This window comes from Somniosus microcephalus, chromosome 3 (genome assembly GCF_052327205.1).
Source record: "Somniosus microcephalus isolate GS21.2 chromosome 3, FLI_Smic_1.0, whole genome shotgun sequence".
NCBI classification, from domain to species: domain Eukaryota; kingdom Metazoa; phylum Chordata; class Chondrichthyes; order Squaliformes; family Somniosidae; genus Somniosus; species Somniosus microcephalus.
In genome coordinates, this window is record NC_140989.1 from 4510711 (window position 1) to 4533549 (window position 22839).

At 50.6% G+C, this 22839-nt stretch overlaps 1 protein-coding gene across 1 annotated transcript in view; it reads right to left on the reverse strand.

Annotated features, from left to right (window-relative positions):
* The window catches only part of LOC147120800 (angiopoietin-related protein 7-like), a 121661-nt gene that overhangs the window by 32476 nt on the left and 66346 nt on the right, over window positions 1-22839 (reverse strand). The window contains exon 4 of the mRNA XM_085977121.1: window positions 17141-17357. Coding sequence (XP_085833247.1) covers window positions 17141-17357 — 217 coding nt within the window. The remainder of the gene's footprint in view (window positions 1-17140; window positions 17358-22839) is intronic.

The window sequence follows — 22839 nt, forward strand, 5'->3', positions numbered from 1 at the left end:
GGGCTGGAGCGCTTCAGCTATGAAGAGAGACTGGGCAGATTGGGTTTGTTTTCCTTGGAGCAGAGGAGGCTGAGGGGGGACATGATTGAGGTGTACAAAATTATGAGGGGCATAGATAGGATGGATGCTGAGGAGCTTTTTCCCTTAGTAGAAGGGTCAATAACTAGGGGGCATAGATTCAAGGTAAAGGGCGGGAGGTTTAGAGGGGATTTGAGAAAGAACTTTTTCACCCAGAGGGTGGTTGGAGTCTGGAACTCACTGCCTGAAAGGGTTGTGGAGGCAGAAACCCTCACAACATTTAAGAAGCATTTGGATGTGCACTTGAAATGCCATAGGATACAAGGCTACGGGCCAAATGCTGGAATATGGGATTAGATTAGACAGGGCTTGATGGCCGGCGCGGACACGATGGGCCGAAGGGCCTCTATCCGTGCTGTATAACTCTATGACTCTAACTGGTAAAATAGATAAGGGAGAACCAGTGGATGTGGTGTATTTGGACTTTCAGAAGGCTTTTGATAAGGTCCCACATAAGAGATTAGCTTGTAAAATTAAGGCACATGGGATTGGGGGCAAGGTATTGACTTGGATAGAGAACTGGTTGGCAGATAGAAAGCAAAGAGTTGGAATAAATGGGTCGTTTTCCGAGTGGCAGGCAGTGACTAGTGGGTTACCGCAAGGATCGGTCCTTGGACCCCAGCTATTCATAATATATATTAATGATCTGGACGAGGGAATTGGATGTAGTATCTCCAAATTTGCAGACGACACAAAGCTGGGTGGGAGGGTATGCTGTGAGGCGGATGTTGTGAAATTCCAGTACGATTTGGACAGGTTGGGTGATTGGGCAGAAACATGGCAAATGCACTATAATGTGGATAAATGTGAGGTTCGCCACTTTGGTGGCAAAAACAGGAAGGCAGTTTATTATTTGAATGGCAATAGATTGGGAGAAGGGGAAGTGCAAAGAGACCTGGGTGTTCTAGTGCACCAGTCGCTGAAGGTAAGCATGGAGGTGCAGCAGGCGGTTAAGAAGTCAAATGGTATGTTCGCCTTCGTAGCAAGAGGGTTCGAGTACAGGAACAAGGATGTCTTGCTGCAGTTGTACAGGGCCTTGGTGAGACCGCACCTTGAGTATTGTGTGCAGTTTTGGTCATCTTATCTGAGGAAGGACGTTCTTGCCATGGAAGGAGTGCAGCGAAGATTCACCAGGCTGATACCTGGGATGGCAGGAATGACGTACGAGGAGAGATTGGGTCGATTGGGCTTGTACTCACTGGAGTTTAGAAGATTGAGAGGGGATCTCATCGAAACCTATAAAATTCTGTCAGGCCTGGACAGACTAGATGCAGGAAGGATGTTCCCGATGGCGGGGGAGTCCAGAACTAGGGGTCATAGTCTAAGGATAAGGGGTAAGCCATTTAGGACTGAGATGAGGAGGAATTTATTCACCCAGAGAGTGGTGAATCTGTGGAATTCTGTACCACAGAAGGCAGTGGAGGCCAATTCATTAAATATATTCAAGAAGGAGTTGGATATATTTCTTAAGGCTAAAGGGATCAAGGGATATGGGGAGAAAGCAGGGACCGGTACTGAATTTGGATGATCAGCCATGATCTCATTGAATGGCGGAGCAGGCTCGAGGGGCCGAATGGCCTACTCCTGCTCCTATCTTCTATGTTTCTACATCCCCAACCGCATATACCCACCTTCTCCCCATATCCCCAACCCCACGTACCCACCTTCTTCCCATATCCCCAGCCTCACCTGCCCACTTTCTACCCATATCCCCAACCAGAAGTTCTCCCCAAATTCCGAACACCACCTGCCGACATTCTCCCCAACCCCACCTACCCATCTTCTCCACATATCCCCAATCCAAACTTCTCCCCATATATCTAACCCCACCTAACCACCTTCTCCCCCTATCCTCAACCCCACCTACCCACCTTCTCCCCATATCCCCAACCCCACCTACCCACCTTTCCCCATATCCTGAACCCCACCTACCCACCTTCTCCACATATCCGCGACCCCACCTACCCTTCTCCTCCCCCTATCTCCAACCCCACCTACACACCTTCTCCCCATATCCCCAACCCCACCTACCCACCATCTCCCCATATCCCCAACCCCACCTACCCACCTTCTCCCCATATCCCCAACACCACTTACCCGCCTTCTCCCCATATCCCCCAACACCACCTACCCATCTTCTCCCCATATCCCCAATCCAAACTTCTCCCCATATATCTAACCCCACCTAACCACCTTCTCCCCCTATCCTCAACCCCACCTACCCACCTTCTCCCCATATCCCCAACCCCACCTACCCACCTTTCCCCATATCCTGAACCCCACCTACCCACCTTCTCCACATATCCGCGACCCCACCTACCCTTCTCCTCCCCCTATCTCCAACCCCACCTACACACCTTCTCCCCATATCCCCAACCCCACCTACCCACCATCTCCCCATATCCCCAACCCCACCTACCCACCTTCTCCCCATATCCCCAACACCACCTACCCACCTTCTCCCCATATCCCCAACCCCACCTACCCACCTTCTCCCCATATCCCCAACCCCACCTACACACCTTCTCCCCCTATCTCCAACCCCACCTACACACCTTCTCCCCATATCCCCAACACCACCTACCCACCTTCTACCCATATCCCCAACCCCATCTATCCACCTTCTCCCCATATCCCCCAACACCACCTACCCATCTTCTCCCCATATCCCCAATCCAAACTTCTCCCCATATATCTAACCCCACCTACCCACCTTCCCTCCAACCCCACTTAACTACCTTCTCCCCATTTGCCGAACCCCTCCTTCTGCCCAACCCCACCTCCCCACCCTCTCCCGATATCCCCAACCCTACCTACCCACGTTCTCCATATTTCCCCAACACCACCTACCCACCTTCTCCACATATCCCAACCTCACCTTCTCCCCATATCCCCAACCCCTTTCACTCACCTTCTCCCTAACCCCACCTACCCACCTCCAATTATCTCCAATCCCACCTACCCACATTCTCCCCATATCCACAACCCCACCTACCCACCTTTGGGGTTTATCTGTGTGATTGACAGTGTGATGGGGCGGGGTTTATCTCTGTGATTGACAGTGTGATGGGGCGGGGTTTATCTCTGTGTGATTGACAGTATGATGGGGCGGGGTTTATCTCTGTGTGATTGACAGTGTGATGGGGCGGGGTTTATCTCTGTGATTGACAGTGTGATGGGGCGGGGTTTATCTCTGTGATTGACAGTGTAATGGGGCGGGGTTTATCTCTGTGATTGACAGTGTGATGAGGCGGGGTTTATCTCTGTGATTGACAGTGTGATGGGGCGGGGTTTAACTCTGTGATTGACAGTGTGATGGGTCGGGGTTTATCTCTGTGATTGACAGTGTGATGGGGCGGGGTTTATCTCTGTGATTGACATTGTGATGGGCGGGGTTTATCCCTGTGATTGACAGTGTGATGGGCGGGTTTTATCTGTGTGATTGACAGTGTGATGGGGCGGGGTTTATCTCTGTGATTGACAGTGTGATGGGGCGGGGTTTATCTCTGATTGACAGTGTGATGGGCGGGGTTTATCTGTGTGATTGACAGTGTGATGGGGCGGGGTTTATCTCTGTGATTGACAGTGTGATGGGGCGGGGTTTATCTGTGTGATTGACAGTGTGATGGGGCGGGGATTATCACTGTGATTGAGTGAGATGGGGCGGGGTTTTTCTCTGATTGACAGTGTGATGGGTGGGGTTTTTCTCTGATTGACAGTGTGATGGGGCGGGGTTTATCTTTGATTGTCAGTGTGATGGGCAGGGTTTAACTCTGTGATTGACAGTGTGATGGGGCGGGGTTTATCTCTGATTGACAGTGTGATGGGGCGGGGTTTATCTCTGTGATTGACAGTGTGATGGGGCGGGGTTTATCTCTGATTGACAGTGTGATGGGGCGGGGTTTATGTCTGTAATTGACAGTGTGATGGGGCGGGGTTTATCTCTGTGTGATTGACAGTGTGATGGGGCGGGGTTTATCTCTGTGATTGACAGTTTGATGGGGCGGGGTTTATCTCTGTGATTGACAGTGTGATGGGGCGGGGTTTATCGCTGTGATTGACAGTGTGATGGGGCGGGGTTTATCTCTGATTGACAGTGTAATGGGGCGGCGTTTATCTCTGTGATTGACAGTGTGATGGGGTGGAATTTATCTCTGATTGACAGTGTGATGGGGCGGGGTTTATCTCAGATTGACAGTGTGATGGGCGGGGTTTGTCTCTGATTGACAGTGTGATGGGGCGGGGTTTATCTGTGTGATTGACAGTGTGATGGGGCAGGGTTTATCTCTGATTGACATTGTGATGGGACGGGATTTATCTCTGTGATTGACAGTGTGATGGGGCGGGGTTTATCTCTGTGATTGACAGTGTGATGGGGTGGGGTTTATCTGTGATTGACAGTGTGATGGGGCGGGGTTTATCTCCGATTGACAGTGTGATGGGGCGGGGTTTATCTCTGTGATTGACAGTGTGATGGGGCGGGGTTTATCGCTGTGATTGACAGTGTGATGGGGCGGGGATTATCTCTGTGATTGACAGTGTGATGGGGCGGGGTTTATCTCTGTGTGATTGACAGTGTGATGGGCGGGGTTTATCTCTGTGTGATTGACAGTGTGATGGGGCGGGGTTTATCGCTGTGATTGACAGTGTGATGGGGCGGGGTTTATCTCTGTGATTGACAGTGTGATGGGGCGGGGTTTATCTCTGTGTGATTGACAGTGTGATGGGGCGGGGATTATCTCTGTGTGATTGACAGTGTGATGGGGCGGGGTTTATCTCTGTGATTGACAGTGTGATGGGGCGGGGTTTATCTCTGTGATTGACAGTGTGATGGGGCGGGGATTATCTCTGTGATTGACAGTGTGATGGGGCGGGGTTTATCTCTGTGATTGACAGTGTGGTGGGGCGGGGTTTATCTCTGTGATTGACAGTGTGATGGGGCGGGGTTTATCTCTGTGATTGATAGTGTGATGGGGCGGGGTTTATCTCTGTGATTGACAGTGTGGTGGGGCGGGGTTTATCTCTGTGATTGACAGTGTGATGGGAGGGGTTTATCTCTGTGATTGACAGCGTGATGGGGCGGGGTTTATCTCTGTGATTGACAGTGTGATGGGGCAGGGTTTCTCTCTGTGATTGACAGTGTGATGGGGCGGGGATTATCTCTGTGATTGACAGTGTGATGGGGTGGGGTTTATCTCTGTGATTGACAGTGTGATGGGGCGGGGTTTATCTCTGATTGACAGTGTGATGGGGCGGGGATTATCTCTGTGATTGACAGTGTGATGGGGCGGGGTTTATCTCTGTGATTGACAGTGTGATGGGGCGGGGTTAATCTCTGTGATTGACAGTGTGATGGGGCGGGGTTTATCTCTGTGATTGACAGTGTGATGGGGCGGGGATTATCTCTGTGATTGACAGTGTGATGGGCGGGGTTTATCTCTGTGATTGACAGTGTGATGGGGCAGGGTTTATCTCTGTGATTGACAGTGTGATGGGGCGGGGTTTATCTCTATGATTGACATTGTGATGGGCGGGGTTTATCTCTGTGATTGACAGTGTGATGGGGCGGGGTTTATCTCTGTGATTGACAGTGTGATGGGCGGGGTTTATCTCTGTGATTGACAGTGTGATGGGGCAGGGTTTATCTCTGTGATTGACAGTGTGATGGGGCGGGGTTTATCTGTGTGATTGACAGTGTGATGGGGCGGGGTTTATCTCTGTGATTGACAGTGTGATGGGGCGGGGTTTATCTCTGTGATTGACAGTGTGATGGGGCGGGGTTTATCTCTGTGATTGACAGTGTGATGGGGCAGGGTTTATCTCTGTGATTGACAGTGTGATGGGGCGGGGTTTATCTGTGTGATTGACAGTGTGATGGGGCGGGGTTTATCTCTGTGATTGACAGTGTGATGGGGCGGGGTTTATCCCTGTGATTGAAAGTGTGATGGGGCGGGGTTTATCTCTGTGATTGACAGTGTGATGGGGCGGGGTTTATCTCTGTGATTGACAGTGTGATGGGGCGGGGTTTATCTCTGATTGACAGTGTGATGGGGCGGGGTTTATCTCTGATTGACAGTGTGATGGGGCGGGGTTTATCTCTGTGATTGATAGTGCGATGGGGCGGGGTTTATCTCTGTGATTGACAGTGTGATGGGGCGGGGTTTATCTCTGATTGACAGTGTGATGGGGCGGGGTTTATCTCTGTGATTGATAGTATGATGGGGCGGGGTTTATCTCTGATTAACAGTGTGATGGGGCGGGGTTTATCTCTGATTGACAGTGTGATGGGGCGGGGTTAATCTCTGTGATTGACAGTGTGATGGGGCGGGGATTATTTCTGATTTACAGTGTGATGGGGCGGGGTTTATTTCTGATTTACAGTGTGATGGGGCGGGGATTATTTCTGATTTACAGTGTGATGGGGCGCGGTTTATCTCTGATTGACAGTGTGATGGTGCGGGGTTTATCTCTGTGATTGTCAGTGTGATGGGCAGGGTTTAACTCTGTGATTGACAGTGTGATGGGGCGGGGTTTATCTCTGATTGACAGTGTGATGGGGCGGGGTTTATCTCTGTGATTGACAGTGTGATGGGGCGGGGTTTATCTCTGATTGACAGTGTGATGGGGCGGGGTTTATCTCTGTAATTGACAGTGTGATGGGGCGGGGTTTATCTCTGTGTGATTGACAGTGTGATGGGGCGGGGTTTATCTCTGTGATTGACAGTTTGATGGGGCGGGGTTTATCTCTGTGATTGACAGTGTGATGGGGCGGGGTTTATCGCTGTGATTGACAGTGTGATGGGGCGGGGTTTATCTCTGATTGAGAGTGTGATGGGGCGGCGTTTATCTCTGTGATTGACAGTGTGATGGGGTGGAATTTATCTCTGATTGACAGTGTGATGGGGCGGGGTTTATCTCAGATTGACAGTGTGATGGGCGGGGTTTGTCTCTGATTGACAGTGTGATGGGGCGGGGTTTATCTGTGTGATTGACAGTGTGATGGGGCAGGGTTTATCTCTGATTGACATTGTGATGGGACGGGATTTATCTCTGTGATTGACAGTGTGATGGGGCGGGGTTTATCTCTGTGATTGACAGTGTGATGGGGTGGGGTTTATCTGTGATTGACAGTGTGATGGGGCGGGGTTTATCTCCGATTGACAGTGTGATGGGGCGGGGTTTATCTCTGTGATTGACAGTGTGATGGGGCGGGGTTTATCGCTGTGATTGACAGTGTGATGGGGCGGGGATTATCTCTGAGATTGACAGTGTGATGGGGCGGGGTTTATCTCTGTGTGATTGACAGTGTGATGGGCGGGGTTTATCTCTGTGTGATTGACAGTGTGATGGGGCGGGGTTTATCGCTGTGATTGACAGTGTGATGGGGCGGGGTTTATCTCTGTGATTGACAGTGTGATGGGGCGGGGTTTATCTCTGTGTGATTGACAGTGTGATGGGCGGGGTTTATCTCTGTGTGATTGACAGTGTGATGGGCGGGGTTTATCTCTGTGTGATTGACAGTGTGATGGGGCGGGGTTTATCTCTGTGATTGACAGTGTGATGGGGCGGGGTTTATCTCTGTGATTGACAGTGTGATGGGGCGGGGATTATCTCTGTGATTGACAGTGTGATGGGGCGGGGTTTATCTCTGTGATTGACAGTGTGGTGGGGCGGGGTTTATCTCTGTGATTGACAGTGTGATGGGGCGGGGTTTATCTCTGTGATTGATAGTGTGATGGGAGGTGTTTATCTCTGTGATTGACAGCGTGATGGCGCGGGGTTTATCTCTGTGATTGACAGTGTGATGGGGCGGGGTTTATCTCTGTGATTGACAGTGTGATGGGGCGGGGTTTATCTCTGTGATTGACAGTGTGATGGGGTGGGGTTTATCTCTGTGATTGACAGCGTGATGGGGCGGGGTTTATCTCTGTGATTGACAGTGTGATGGGGCGGGGTTTATCTCTGTGATTGACAGTGTGATGGGGCGGGGATTATCTCTGTGATTGACAGTGTGATGGGGCAGGGTTTATCTCTGTGATTGACAGTGTGATGGGGCGGGGTTAATCTCTGTGATTGACAGTGTGATGGGGCGGGGATTATTTCTGATTTACAGTGTGATGGGGCGGGGTTTATCTCTGATTGACAGTGTGATGGTGCGGGGTTTATCTCTGTGATTGACACTGTGATGGGGCGGGGTTTATCTCTGTGATTGACAGTGTGATGGGGCGGGTTTATCTCTGTGATTGACAGTGTGATGGGGCGGGGTTTATCTCTGATTGACAGTGTGATGGGGCGGGGTTTATCTCTGATTGACAGTGTGATGGGCGGGGTTTATCTCTGTGATTGACAGTGTGATGGGGTGGGGTTAATCTCTGTGATTGACAGTGTGATGGGGCGGAGTTTATCACTGTGATTGACAGTGTGATGGGGCGGGGTTTATCACTGTGATTGACAGTGTGATGGGGCGGGGTTTATCTCTGTGATTGACAGTGTGATGGGGCGGGGTTTATCTCTGTGATTGACAGTGTGATGGGGCGGGGTTAATCTCTGTGTTTGACAGTGTGATGGGCGGGGTTTTTCTCTGTGATTGACAGTGTGATGGGGCGGGGTTTATCTCTGACAGTGTGATGAGGCGGGGTTTATCTCTGTGATTGACAGTGTCATGGGCGGGGTTTATCTCTGTGATTGACAGTGTGATGGGGTGGGGTTTATCTCTGTGATTGACAGTGTGATGGGGCGGGGTTTATCTCTGTGATTGACAGTGTGATGGGGCGGGGTTTATCTCTGTGATTGACAGTGTGATGGGGCGGGGTTTATCTCTGTGATTGACAGTGTGATGGGGCGGGGTTTATCTCTGATTTACAGTGTGATGGGGCGGGGTTTATCTCTGATTGACAGTGTGATGGGGCGGGGTTAATCTCTGTGACTGACAGTGTGATGGGGCAGGGATTATCTCTGATTTACAGTGTGATGGGGCGGGGTTTAACTCTGATTGACAGTGTGATCGGGCGGGGTTTATCTCTGAGATTGACAGTGTGATGGGGCGGGGTTTATCTCTGTGATTGACAGTGTGATGGGGCGGGGTATATCTCTGTGATTGACAGTGTGATGGGGCGGGGTTTATCTCTGATTGACAGTGTGATGGGGCGGGGTTTATCTCTGATTGACAGTGTGATGGGCGGGGTTTATCTCTGATTGACAGTGTGATGGGCGGGCTTTATCTCTGTGATTGACAGTGTGATGGGGCGGGGTTTATCTCTGTGATTGACAGTGTGATGGGGCGGCGTTAATCTCTGTGATTGACAGTGTGATGGGGCGGGGTTTATCTCTGTGTGATTGACAGTGTGATGGGGTGGGGTTTATCTGTGATTGACAGTGTGATGGGGCGGGGTTTATCTCTGTGATTGACAGTGTGATGGGCGGGGTTTATCTCTGTGATTGACAGTGTGATGGGGCGGGGTTTATCACTGTGATTGACAGTGTGATGGGGCGGGGTTTATCTCTTTGATTGACAGTGTGATGGGGCGGGGTTTATCTCTGTGATTGACAGTGTGATGGGGCGGGGTTTATCTCTGTGATTGACAGTGTGATGGGGCGGGGTTTATCTCTGTGATTGACAGTGTGATGGGGCGGGGTTTATCTCTGATTGACAGTGTGATGGGCGGGGTTTATCTCTGATTGACAGTGTGATGGGCGGGGTTTATCTCTGTGATTGACAGTGTGATGGGGCGGGGTTTATCTCTGTGATTGACAGTGTGATAGGGCGGCGTTAATCTCTGCGATTGACAGTGTGATGGGGCGGTGTTTATCACTGTGATTGACAGTGTGATGGGCGGGGTTTATCTCTGTGATTGACAGTGTGATGGGGCGGGGTTTATCACTGTGATTGACAGTGTGATGGGGCGGGGTTTATCTCTTTGATTGACAGTGTGATGGGGCGGGGTTTATCTCTGTGATTGACAGTGTGATGGGGCGGGGTTTATCTCTGTGATTGACAGTGTGATGGGGCGGGGTTTATCTGTGTGATTGACAGTGTGATGGGCGGGGTTTATCTCTGATTGACAGTGTGATGGGCGTGGTTTATCTCTGTGATTGACAGTGTGATGGGGCGGGGTTTATCTCTGTGATTGACAGTGTGATGGGGCGGCGGTAATCTCTGCGATTGACAGTGTGATGGGCCGGGGTTAATCTCTGATTGACAGTGTGATGGGGCGGTGTTTATCACTGTGATTGACAGTGTGATGGGCGGGGTTTATCTCTGTGATTGACAGTGTGATGGGGCGGGGTTTATCACTGTGATTGACAGTGTGATGGGGCGGGGTTTATCTCTTTGATTGACAGTGTGATGGGGCGGGGTTTATCTCTGTGATTGACAGTGTGATGGGGCGGGGTTTATCTCTGATTGACAGTGTGATGGGCGGGGTTAATCTGTGTGATTGACAGTGTGTTGGGGCGGGGTTTATCTCTGTGATTGACAGTGTGATGGGGCGGGGTTTATCTCTGTGATAAACAGTGTGATGTGCGGGGTTTATCTCTGATTGACAGTGTGATGGGGCGGGGTTTATCTCTGTGATTGACAATGTGATGGGCGGGGTTTATCTCTGATTGACAGTGTGATGGGGCGGGGTTTATCTCTGTGATTGACAGTGTGATGGGGTGGGGTTTATCTCTGTGATTGACAGTGTGATGGGGCGGGGTTTATCTCTGATTGACAGTGTGATGGGCGGGGTTTATCTCTGATTGACAGTGTGATGGGGCGGGGTTAATCTCTGTGATTGACAGTGTGATGGGGCGGGGTTTTTCTCTGTGATTGACTGTGTGATGGGGCGGGGTTTTTCTCTGTGATTGACAGTGTGATGGGCGGGGTTTATCTCTGTGATTGACAGTGTGATGGGGTGGGGTTTATCTCTGTGATTGACAGTGTAATGGGGCGGGGTTTATCTCTATGATTGACATTGTGATGGGCGGGGTTTATCTCTGTGATTGACAGTGTGATGGGCGGGGTTTATCTCTGATTGACAGTGTGATGGGGCGGGGTTTATCTCTGTGATTGACAGTGTGATGGGCGGGGTTTATCTCTGATTGAAAGTGTGATGGGCGGGGTTTATCTCTGATTGACAGTGTGATGGGGCGGGGTTAATCTCTGTGATTGACAGTGTGATGGGGCGGGGTTTTTCTCTGTGATTGACAGTGTGATGGGGCGGGGTTTATCGCTGTGATTGACAGTGTGATGGGCGGGGTTTATCTCTGTGATTGACAGTGTGATGGGGCGGGGTTTTTCTCTGTGATTGACAGTGTGATGGGGCGGGGTTTATCTCTGTGATTGACAGTGTGATGGGGCGGGGTTTATCTCTGTGATTGACAGTGTGATGGGGCGGGGTTTATCTCTGTGATTGACAGTGTGATGGGGCGGGGTTTATCTCTGTGATTGACAGTGTGATGGGGCGGGGTTTATCTCTGTGATTGACAGTGTGATGGGGCGGGGTTTATCTCTGTGATTGACAGTGTGATGGGGCGGGGTTTATCTCTGTGATTGACAGTGTGATGGGGCGGGGTTTATCTCTGTGATTGACAGTGTGATGAGGCGGGGTTTATCTCTGTGATTGACAGTGTGATGGGGCGGGGTTTATCTGTGTGATTGACAGTGTGATGGGGCGGGGTTTATCTCTGTGATTGACAGTGTGTTGGGGCGGGGTTTATCTGTGATTGACAATGTGATGGGGCGGGGTTTATCTCTGTGATTGACAGTGTGATGGGGCGGGGTTTATCTCTGTGATTGACAGTGTGATGGGCGGGGTTTATCTCTGATTGACAGTGTGATGGGCGGGGTTTATCTGTGTGATTGACAGTGTGATGGGGCGGGGTTTATCTGTGTGATTGACAGTGCGATGGGGCGGGGTTTACTCTGTGATTGACAGTGTGATGGGGCGGGGTTTATCAGTGTGATTGACAGTGTGATGGGGCGGGGTTTATCTCTGTGATTGACAGTGTGTTGGGGCGGGGTTTATCTCTGTGATTGACAGTGTGATGGGGCGGGGTTTATCTGTGTGATTGACAGTGCGATGGGGCGGGGTTTACTCTGTGATTGACAGTGTGATGGGGCGGGGTTTATCTGTGTGATTGACAGTGTGATGGGGCGGGGTTTATCTGTGTGATTGACAGTGTGATGGGGCGGGGTTTATCTCTGTGATTGACAGTGTGATGGGCGGGGTTTATCTCTGATTGACAGTGTGATGGGCGGGGTTTATCTGTGTGATTGACAGTGTGATGGGGCGGTGTTTATCTGTGTGATTGACAGTGCGATGGGGCGGGGTTTACTCTGTGATTGACAGTGTGATGGGGCGGGGTTTATCTCTGTGATTGACAGTGTGATGGGGCGGGGTTTACTCTGTGATTGACAGTGTGATGGGGCGGGGTTTATCTGTGTGATTGACAGTGTGATGGGGCGGGGTTTATCTGTGTGATTGACAGTGTGATGGGGCGGGGTTTATCTCTGTGATTGACAGTGTGATGGGGCGGGGTTTATCTCTGTGATAAACAGTGTGATGTGCGGGGTTTATCTCTGATTGACAGTGTGATGGGGCGGGGTTTATCTCTGTGATTGACAATGTGATGGGCGGGGTTTATCTCTGATTGACAGTGTGATGGGGCGGGGTTTATCTCTGTGATTGACAGTGTGATGGGGTGGGGTTTATCTCTGTGATTGACAGTGTGATGGGGCGGGGTTTATCTCTGATTGACAGTGTGATGGGCGGGGTTTATCTCTGATTGACAGTGTGATGGGGCGGGGTTAATCTCTGTGATTGACAGTGTGATGGGGCGGGGTTTTTCTCTGTGATTGACTGTGTGATGGGGCGGGGTTTTTCTCTGTGATTGACAGTGTGATGGGCGGGGTTTATCTCTGTGATTGACAGTGTGATGGGGTGGGGTTTATCTCTGTGATTGACAGTGTAATGGGGCGGGGTTTATCTCTATGATTGACATTGTGATGGGCGGGGTTTATCTCTGTGATTGACAGTATGATGGGCGGGGTTTATCTCTGATTGACAGTGTGATGGGGCGGGGTTTATCTCTGTGATTGACAGTGTGATGGGCGGGGTTTATCTCTGATTGAAAGTGTGATGGGCGGGGTTTATCTCTGATTGACAGTGTGATGGGGCGGGGTTAATCTCTGTGATTGACAGTGTGATGGGGCGGGGTTTTTCTCTGTGATTGACAGTGTGATGGGGCGGGGTTTATCGCTGTGATTGACAGTGTGATGGGCGGGGTTTATCTCTGTGATTGACAGTGTGATGGGGCGGGGTTTTTCTCTGTGATTGACAGTGTGATGGGGCGGGGTTTATCTCTGTGATTGACAGTGTGATGGGGCGGGGTTTATCTCTGTGATTGACAGTGTGATGGGGCGGGGTTTATCTCTGTGATTGACAGTGTGATGGGGCGGGGTTTATCTCTGTGATTGACAGTGTGATGGGGCGGGGTTTATCTCTGTGATTGACAGTGTGATGGGGCGGGGTTTATCTCTGTGATTGACAGTGTGATGGGGCGGGGTTTATCTCTGTGATTGACAGTGTGATGGGGCGGGGTTTATCTCTGTGATTGACAGTGTGATGAGGCGGGGTTTATCTCTGTGATTGACAGTGTGATGGGGCGGGGTTTATCTGTGTGATTGACAGTGTGATGGGGCGGGGTTTATCTCTGTGATTGACAGTGTGTTGGGGCGGGGTTTATCTGTGATTGACAATGTGATGGGGCGGGGTTTATCTCTGTGATTGACAGTGTGATGGGGCGGGGTTTATCTCTGTGATTGACAGTGTGATGGGCGGGGTTTATCTCTGATTGACAGTGTGATGGGCGGGGTTTATCTGTGTGATTGACAGTGTGATGGGGCGGGGTTTATCTGTGTGATTGACAGTGCGATGGGGCGGGGTTTACTCTGTGATTGACAGTGTGATGGGGCGGGGTTTATCAGTGTGATTGACAGTGTGATGGGGCGGGGTTTATCTCTGTGATTGACAGTGTGTTGGGGCGGGGTTTATCTCTGTGATTGACAGTGTGATGGGGCGGGGTTTATCTGTGTGATTGACAGTGCGATGGGGCGGGGTTTACTCTGTGATTGACAGTGTGATGGGGCGGGGTTTATCTGTGTGATTGACAGTGTGATGGGGCGGGGTTTATCTGTGTGATTGACAGTGTGATGGGGCGGGGTTTATCTCTGTGATTGACAGTGTGATGGGCGGGGTTTATCTCTGATTGACAGTGTGATGGGCGGGGTTTATCTGTGTGATTGACAGTGTGATGGGGCGGTGTTTATCTGTGTGATTGACAGTGCGATGGGGCGGGGTTTACTCTGTGATTGACAGTGTGATGGGGCGGGGTTTATCTCTGTGATTGACAGTGTGATGGGGCGGGGTTTACTCTGTGATTGACAGTGTGATGGGGCGGGGTTTATCTGTGTGATTGACAGTGTGATGGGGCGGGGTTTATCTGTGTGATTGACAGTGTGATGGGGCGGGGTTTATCTCTGTGATTGACAGTGTGATGGGCGGGGTTTATCTCTGATTGACAGTGTGATGGGCGGGGTTTATCTGTGTGATTGACAGTGTGATGGGGCGGTGTTTATCTGTGTGATTGACAGTGCGATGGGGCGGGGTTTACTCTGTGATTGACAGTGTGATGGGGCGGGGTTTATCTCTGTGATTGACAGTGTGATGGGGCGGGGTTTACTCTGTGATTGACAGTGTGATGGGGCGGGGTTTATCTCTGTGATTGACAGTGTGATGGGGCGGGGTTTATCTCTGTGATTCACAGTGTGATGGGGCGGGGTTTATCTCTGTGATTGACAGTGCGATGGGGCGGGGTTTACTCTGTGATTGACAGTGTGATGGGGCGGGGTTTATCTCTGTGATTGACAGTGTGATGGGGCGGGGTTTATCTCTGTGATTGACAGTGTGATGGGGCGGGGTTTATCTGTGTGATTGACAGTGCGATGGGGCGGGGTTTATCTGTGTGATTGACAGTGCGATGGGGCGGGGTTTATCTGTGTGATTGACAGTGCGATGGGGCGGGGTTTATCTGTGTGATTGACAGTGTGATGGGGCGGGGTTTATCTGTGTGATTGACAGTGTGATGGGGCGGGGTTTATCTGTGTGATTGACAGTGCGATGGGGCGGGGTTTACTCTGTGATTGAATGTGATGGGGCGGGGTTTATCTGTGTGATTGACAGTGTGATGGGGCGGGGTTTATCTGTGTGATTGACAGTGTGATGGGGCGGGGTTTATCTGTGTGATTGACAGTGTGATGGGGCGGGGTTTATCTGTGTGATTGACAGTGTGATGGGGCGGGGTTTACTCTGTGATTGACAGTGTGATGGGGCGGGGTTTATCTCTGTGATTGACAGTGTGATGGGGCGGGGTTTATCTGTGTGATTGACAGTGTGATGGGCGGGGTTAATCTCTGTGATTGACAGTGTGATGGGGCGGGGTTTATCTCTGTGATTGACAGTGTGATGGGGCGGGGTTTATCTGTGTGATTGACAGTGTGATGGGGCGGGGTTTATCTCTGTGATTGACAGTGTGATGGGGCGGGGTTTATCTCTGTGATTGACAGTGTGATGGGGCGGGGTTTATCTCTGTGATTGACAGTGTGATGGGGCGGGGTTTATCTCTGTGATTGACAGTGTGATGGGCGGGGTTTATCTCTGTGATTGACAGTGTGTTGGGGCGGGGTTAATCTCTGTGATTGACAGTGTGATGGGGCGGGGTTTATCTCTGATTGACAGTGTGATGGGGCGGGGTTTATCTCTGATTGACAGTGTGATGGTGCGGGGTTTATCTCTGTGATTGACAGTGTGATGGGGCGGGGTTTATCTCTGTGATTGACAGTGTGTTGGGGCGGGGTATATCTCTGATTGACAGTGTGATGGTGCGGGGTTTATCTCTGTGATTGACAGTGTGATGGGGCGGGGTTTATCTCTGATTGACAGTGTGATGGTGCGGGGTTTATCTCTGTGATTGACAGTGTGATGGGGCGGGGTTAATCTCTGTGATTGACAGTGTGATGGGGCGGGGTTTATCTCTGTGATTGACAGTGTGATGGGGCGGGGTTTATCTGTGTGATTGACAGTGTGATGGGCGGGGTTAATCTCTGTGATTGACAGTGTGATGGGGCGGGGTTTATCTCTGTGATTGACAGTGTGATGGGGCGGGGTTTATCTCTGTGATTGACAGTGTGATGGGGCGGGGTTTATCTCTGTGATTGACAGTGTGATGGGGCGGGGTTTATCTCTGTGATTGACAGTGTGATGGGGCGGGGTTTATCTCTGTGATTGACAGTGTGATGGGCGGGGTTTATCTCTGTGATTGACAGTGTGTTGGGGCGGGGTTAATCTCTGTGATTGACAGTGTGATGGGGCGGGGTTTATCTCTGATTGACAGTGTGATGGGGCGGGGTTTATCTCTGATTGACAGTGTGATGGTGCGGGGTTTATCTCTGTGATTGACAGTGTGATGGGGCGGGGTTTATCTCTGTGATTGACAGTGTGATGGGGCGGGGTTTATCTCTGATTGACAGTGTGATGGTGCGGGGTTTATCTCTGTGATTGACAGTGTGATGGGGCGGGGTTAATCTCTGTGATTGACAGTGTGATGGGCGGGGTTTATCTCTGTGATTGACAGTGTGATGGGGCGGGGTTTATCTCTGTGATTGACAGTGTGATGGGCGGGGTTAATCTCTGTGATTGACAGTGTGATGGGGCGGGGTTTATCTCTGTGATTGACAGTGTGATGGGGCGGGGTTTATCTCTGTGATTGACAGTGTGATGGGGCGGGGTTTATCTCTGTGATTGACAGTGTGATGGGGCGGGGTTTATCTCTGTGATTGACAGTGTGATGGGGCGGGGTTTATCTCTGTGATTGACAGTGTGATGGGGCGGGGATTATCTCTGTGATTGACAGTGTGATGGGCGGGGATTATCTCTGTGATTGACAGTGTGATGGGCGGTGTCTGTCTCTCACTCTGAGGTTTTATTCTCCCTGTGTCCCTGGAACTCGCTGTTTCTCCTACCTGAAGCTCTCATAGAGCCCAAACTTGTGTCTGTTATTCCAGTCCTCCAGGTCAATACGCAGCGAGTAGTCCCCTTGGCTCGTGATGTCATGGATGTGATCATTGCCCAACCAGAACTCTGCGGAAAGTTCTCCAAAGCCTTCTTTATATTCCTTCCAGCCTCTGTTGAAGTCTGTGGAGCCATCGAGCCTCCGCTGGACTAAGGTCCAGCCACCTCCTGTGGTCAATTAGAATCACAACCAGGAGTAGATTCCAGAAGCACTGCTCTATGAGCCTGACAGAGTACAATTTACAATTTACAATTTAAATCGCTTTATTGGCATGATAAGTTACATCTTATGTTGCCAAAGCATCAAAATACATTTATGGTTCAGCACATAAACGCAGTTCTATTCATACAGTGTATAAACAGGTATATCCCTGAGTGTATAAATATACATTCGCATTGTTTATATATATTTTTTTTCTTAGCTTACTGGTTGTCCCTCTGTTCATGGCAAGCTGCAACATAGTGCGCCGCCAGCGTTACACAGCTTCTCTCCTCTCCCAGTAGGAATGGGAGTTTTTGGTTGTCATTCAGATTTCTGAAATCAGGGCATATTTGTGAGAATTTTTGGTAGAAATTCTCCCTGATGCCCTGATATTTTCCACAAGCTGTGAGGAAGTGCATCTCTGTCTCCACCACTCCCTGACTGCAGTGAGAGCATATCCTGTCCTCTCTTGGCAGCCTGGTCTGCCTGTGTCTGCCTTTTTCGATCGCTAGGCTATGTTCGCTAAGTCTGTACCTTGTCAAGGTTCTTCTCAGTTTGTTATCCTTTACCATGGTCAGGTAATCAGCTATGTTGTATTGTCTGTTTAGGGCCAAGTAGCAATTGAGTTTGCTTTGGGTTTTTGTTGTTTCTGCCCAATATGTCAGATATTTTTCCTTTTGCTTAGCGACGATTGTGTTGGGTCGAATTCTTTGTGTTACCCTGTCACTGTCCTGGGGCTGGTTATTGTTAGTATTGTTAGTAGTTACTTCACTGAGTCCCAGGACTAGTTGACTGAGGGTATTCTTCTTTATGGTCAGCTCTTGGCATTTCAGGGCGTCGTAGTGATAGCATTGGGGATTGCTCATTTGTAGGTGATTCCAAAATTTGGTGGCTCTTTTTTGGATAGTGATTATTAATGGATATTGGCCTAGTTCCGCCCTGCATGCATTGTTTACTGTTTTCCTTTGAGTCCGGAGGATACTTTTACAGAATTCTGCATGTAGGATCTCAATTGGGTGTTTGTCCCATTTTGCAAATTCTTGTTGAGTTAGCGGTCCCCATACCTCACTGCCATAGAGTGCAATTGGTTCAATTACTGATTTGAAAATTTTGAGCCAAATGCTAATTGGGATTTCTATTTGGATTGATTTTTTGATGGCATAGAAAGCCCTTCTTGCTTTCTCTTTCAGTTCATTCACAGCCAGTTTGAAGTTTCCCGTAGAACTGATTTTTAAGCCCAAGTATGTGTAGTTAGTGGTTTGTTCAATTTTGGTTGTTCCTACTGTGAAATTTATTTTGGGTCCCTGATGTTTGGATCTTTGCTGGAACACAAGGACTTTGGTTTTTTGGGGATTTATTGTCAGGGCCCAAGTCTGGCAGTACGACTCCAGCAGGTCCAGGTTTTGCTGTAGCCCCTCTTTAGTAGGTGACAGCAGAACCAGGTCGTCTGCATAGAGGAGGAATTTAACCTTGGATTCATATAGGGTGAGGCCGGGTGCTGTAGATTGTTCAAGTAGTTTTGCCAATCCATTTATGTAAATATTAAAGAGTGTCGGTGAGATTGGCGAGCCCTGCGTCACCCCCCGCCCCTGTGGGAAGTATTTTGTTTGTTTGTCTCCAATTTTAACTGCACATTTGTTGTTTGTATACATTGATTTAATTACATCATATGTTTTCCCTCCTACCCCACTTTCGATAAGTTTCAGGAATAAACCGTCATGCCAGATGGAGTCGAAAGCCTTCTGGAAATCTACAAAGCATGCGTAGATTTTGCTTTTGTTATTGTGAACGTGTTTGTCAATTAGGGTCTGTAGGGTGAAGATATGATCGGATGTTCTATAGTTTGGCAGGAATCCAATTTGGCTTTTACTCAAGACATTGTGCTCCTCAAGGAAGTTTATAAGTCTTTTGTTTATGATGCTACAGAATACCTTCCCCAGGTTACTGTTTACACAGATGCCTCGATAGTTGTTTGGGTCGATTTTGTCCCCACTTTTGTATATGGGCGTTATGAGTCCTTTGTTCCAGATATCAGGGAAATAACCGACACTCAGAACCAAGTTGAAGAGTTTTAGGATAGCCAGTTTCATTTTGTTGTCTGTGTGTTTAATCATCTCGTTTAGTATGCCGTCTGTCCCGCAGGCTTTTCCTGGTCGCAGGTCCTTGAGTTTTTCAAGAAGTTCTTTTTCTGTTATTATGGCGTCCAGCGGGTTTTGGTTATCTTTTATGGCCATTTCTAGCTTTTCCAGTTTTTTGCATATTTGGTGTTGCTCTGGTCTTAGTGTTTTTTTCTGGTATAATTTTTCAAAGTGGTTTACCCATGTGTCCCCATTTTGAATGGCCAAATCGTCGTGTTGTTTTTTGTGTAGTGTTTTCAAGTTTTCCCAGAAACAATTGGAATCAATGGATTCCTCCATGGAGCTGAGTGTATTCTTAATATATTGCTCTTTTTTGGTTCTGAGTGTGTTTCTGTATTGTGTTAGTGTCTGACAATAAGTAAGGCGTAGTTCCTCGTTTTCTGGATGTCTGTGTTTTTGGTTTGATATTTTTCTAAGTTTTTTCCTCATGTTATGGCAATCTCGGTCAAACCATTTTTCATAGTTTTTTGTTTTGGGTTTGTTCTTGCGAGCTTTCAAGTTTGCATTTGTTGCCAAATTATCAAAAATATTGTTTAGTTTACTAACTGCCCGGTTTACGCCTTCTTTATTGTGAGTGTATATGTTATCCAGAAAGGTGTCTAAGAGAGCTTGAGTTGATGCATTGCTAATTGTTTTCTGGTATTTTTCCGTGTCGTTTTTGGCCCATCTGTACGATTTTTTGGTGTTGTACAGTTTACTGGGTTGTGTTTCTATGTTGTTTGTTTCTGTCTTTTTGAGGAACATAGTAATTTGACTGTGATCTGACAGTGTTGTTTGTGGTTTGACTGTGAATGCTCTGAAAGAGGATGGGTCTAAATCTGTAATCATATAGTCTACTGCGCTGCAGCCAAGAGGTGAGCAATAGGTCGATCAGAGTACCTGAGAGCGAATACCGCAGAGCCCCGAGCGGAGACTGACTCCAGGAAGGAAAGAAACACTTGCATTTCTCTAGCGCCTTTCACAACCTCGGGACGCCCCGAACCACTTTACAGCCAATGAAGTACTTTTGGAGTGTTGTCACTGTTGTAATGTAGGAAACGCGGCAGCCAATTTGCGCACAGCAAGCTCCCACAAACAGCAGTTATATAAATGACCAGATCATCCGCTGGTTTAATTCTGATTAATGTTTTTAATGAAGGTGGGTAGGTGGGGTTGGGGATACGGGGAGAGGGTGGGTAGGTGGGGTTGGGGATACGGGGAGAGGGTGGGTAGGTGGGGTTGGGGATACGGGGAGAGGGTGGGTAGGTGGGGTTGGGGATACGGGGAGAGGGTGGGTAGGCGGGGTTAGGGATACGGGGAGAGGATGGGTAGGTGGGGTTGGGGATATGGGGAAAGGGTGGGTAGGTGGGGTTGGGGATATGGGGAGAGGGTGGGTAGGTGGGGTTGGGGATACGGGGAGAGGGTGGGTAGGCGGGGTTAGGGATACGGGGAGAGGGTGGGTAGGTGGGGTTGGGGATATGGGGAAAGGGTGGGTAGGTGGGGTTGGGGATACGGGGAGAGGGTGGGTAGGCGGGGTTAGGGATACGGGGAGAGGGTGGGTAGGTGGGGTTGGGGATATGGGGAAAGGGTGGGTAGGTGGGGTTGGGGATATGGGGAGAAGGTGGGTAGGTGGGGTTGAGGATATGGGGAGAGGGTGGGTAGGTGGGGTTGGGGATATGGGGAGAGGGTGGGTAGGTGGGGTTGGGGATATGGGGAGAGGGTGGGTAGGTGGGGTTGAGGATATGAGGAGAGGGTGGGTAGGTGGGGTTGGGGATATGGGGAGAGGGTGGGTAGGTGGGGTTGGGGATATGGGGAAAGGGTGGGTAGGTGGGGTTGGGGATATGGGGAGAGGGTGGGTAGGTGGGGTTGAGGATATGGGGAGAGGGTGGGTAGGTGGGGTTGGGGATATGGGGAGAGGGTGGGTAGGTGGGGTTGGGGATACGGGGAGAGGGTGGGTAGGTGGGGTTGGGGATACGGGGAGAGGGTGGGTAGGTGGGGTTGGGGATATGGGGAAAGGTGGGTAGGTGGGGTTGAGGATATGGGGAGAGGGTGGGTAGGTGGGGTTGAGGATATGGGGAGAGGGTGGGTAGGTGGGGTTGGGGATATGGGGAGAGGGTGGGTAGGTGGGGTTGGGGATACGGGGAGAGGGTGGGTAGGTGGGTTTGGGGATATGGGGAGAAGGTGGGTAGGTGGGGTTGGGGATACGGGGAGAGGGTGGGTAGGTGGGTTTGGGGATATGGGGAGAAGGTGGGTAGGTGGGGTTGGGGATATGGGGAGAGGGTGGGTAGGTGGGTTTGGGGATATGGGGAGAAGGTGGGTAGGTGGGGTTGGGGATACGGGGAGAGGGTGGGTAGGTGGGGTTGGGGATACGGGGAGAGGGTGGGTAGGTGGGGTTGAGGATATGGGGAGAGGGTGGGTAGGTGGGGTTGGGGATACGGGGAGAGGGTGGGTAGGTGGGGTTGAGGATATGGGGAGAGGGTGGGTAGGTGGGGTTGGGGATATGGGGAGAGGGTGGGTAGGTGGGTTTGGGGATATGGGGAGAAGGTGGGTAGGTGGGGTTGGGGATACGGGGAGAGGGTGGGTAGGTGGGGTTGGGGATACGGGGAGAGGGTGGGTAGGTGGGGTTGAGGATATGGGGAGAGGGTGGGTAGGTGGGGTTGGGGATACGGGGAGAAGGTGGGTAGGTGGGGTTGGGGATATGGGGAGAGGGTGGGTAGGTGGGGTTGGGGATATGGGGAGAGGGTGGGTAGGTGGGGTTGGGGATATGGGGAAAGGGTGGGTAGGTGGGGTTGGGGATACGGGGAGAAGGTGGGTAGGTGGGGTTGGGGATACGGGGAGAGGGTGGGTAGGTGGGGTTGGGGATATGGGGAAAGGTGGGTAGGTGGGGTTGAGGATATGGGGAGAGGGTGGGTAGGTGGGGTTGGGGATATGGGGAGAGGGTGGGTAGGTGGGGTTGGGGGATATGGGGAGAGTGTGGGTACGTGGGGTTGGGGATACGGGGAGAAGGTGGGTAGGTGGGGTTGAGGATATGGGGAGAAGGTGGGTAGGTGGGGTTGGGGATACGGGGAGAAGGTGGGTAGGTGGGGTTGGGGATACGGGGAGAGGGTGGGTAGGTGGGGTTGAGGATATGGGGAGAGGGTGGGTAGGTGGGGTTGAGGATATGGGGAGAGGGTGGGTAGGTGGGGTTGGGGATATGTGGAGAAGGTGGGTAGGTGGGGTCGGGGATATGGGGAGAGGGTGGGTAGGTGGGGTTGGGGATACGGGGATAAGGTGGGTAGGTGAGGTTGGGGATATGGGGAGAAGGTGGGTAGGTGGGGTTGGGGATATGGGG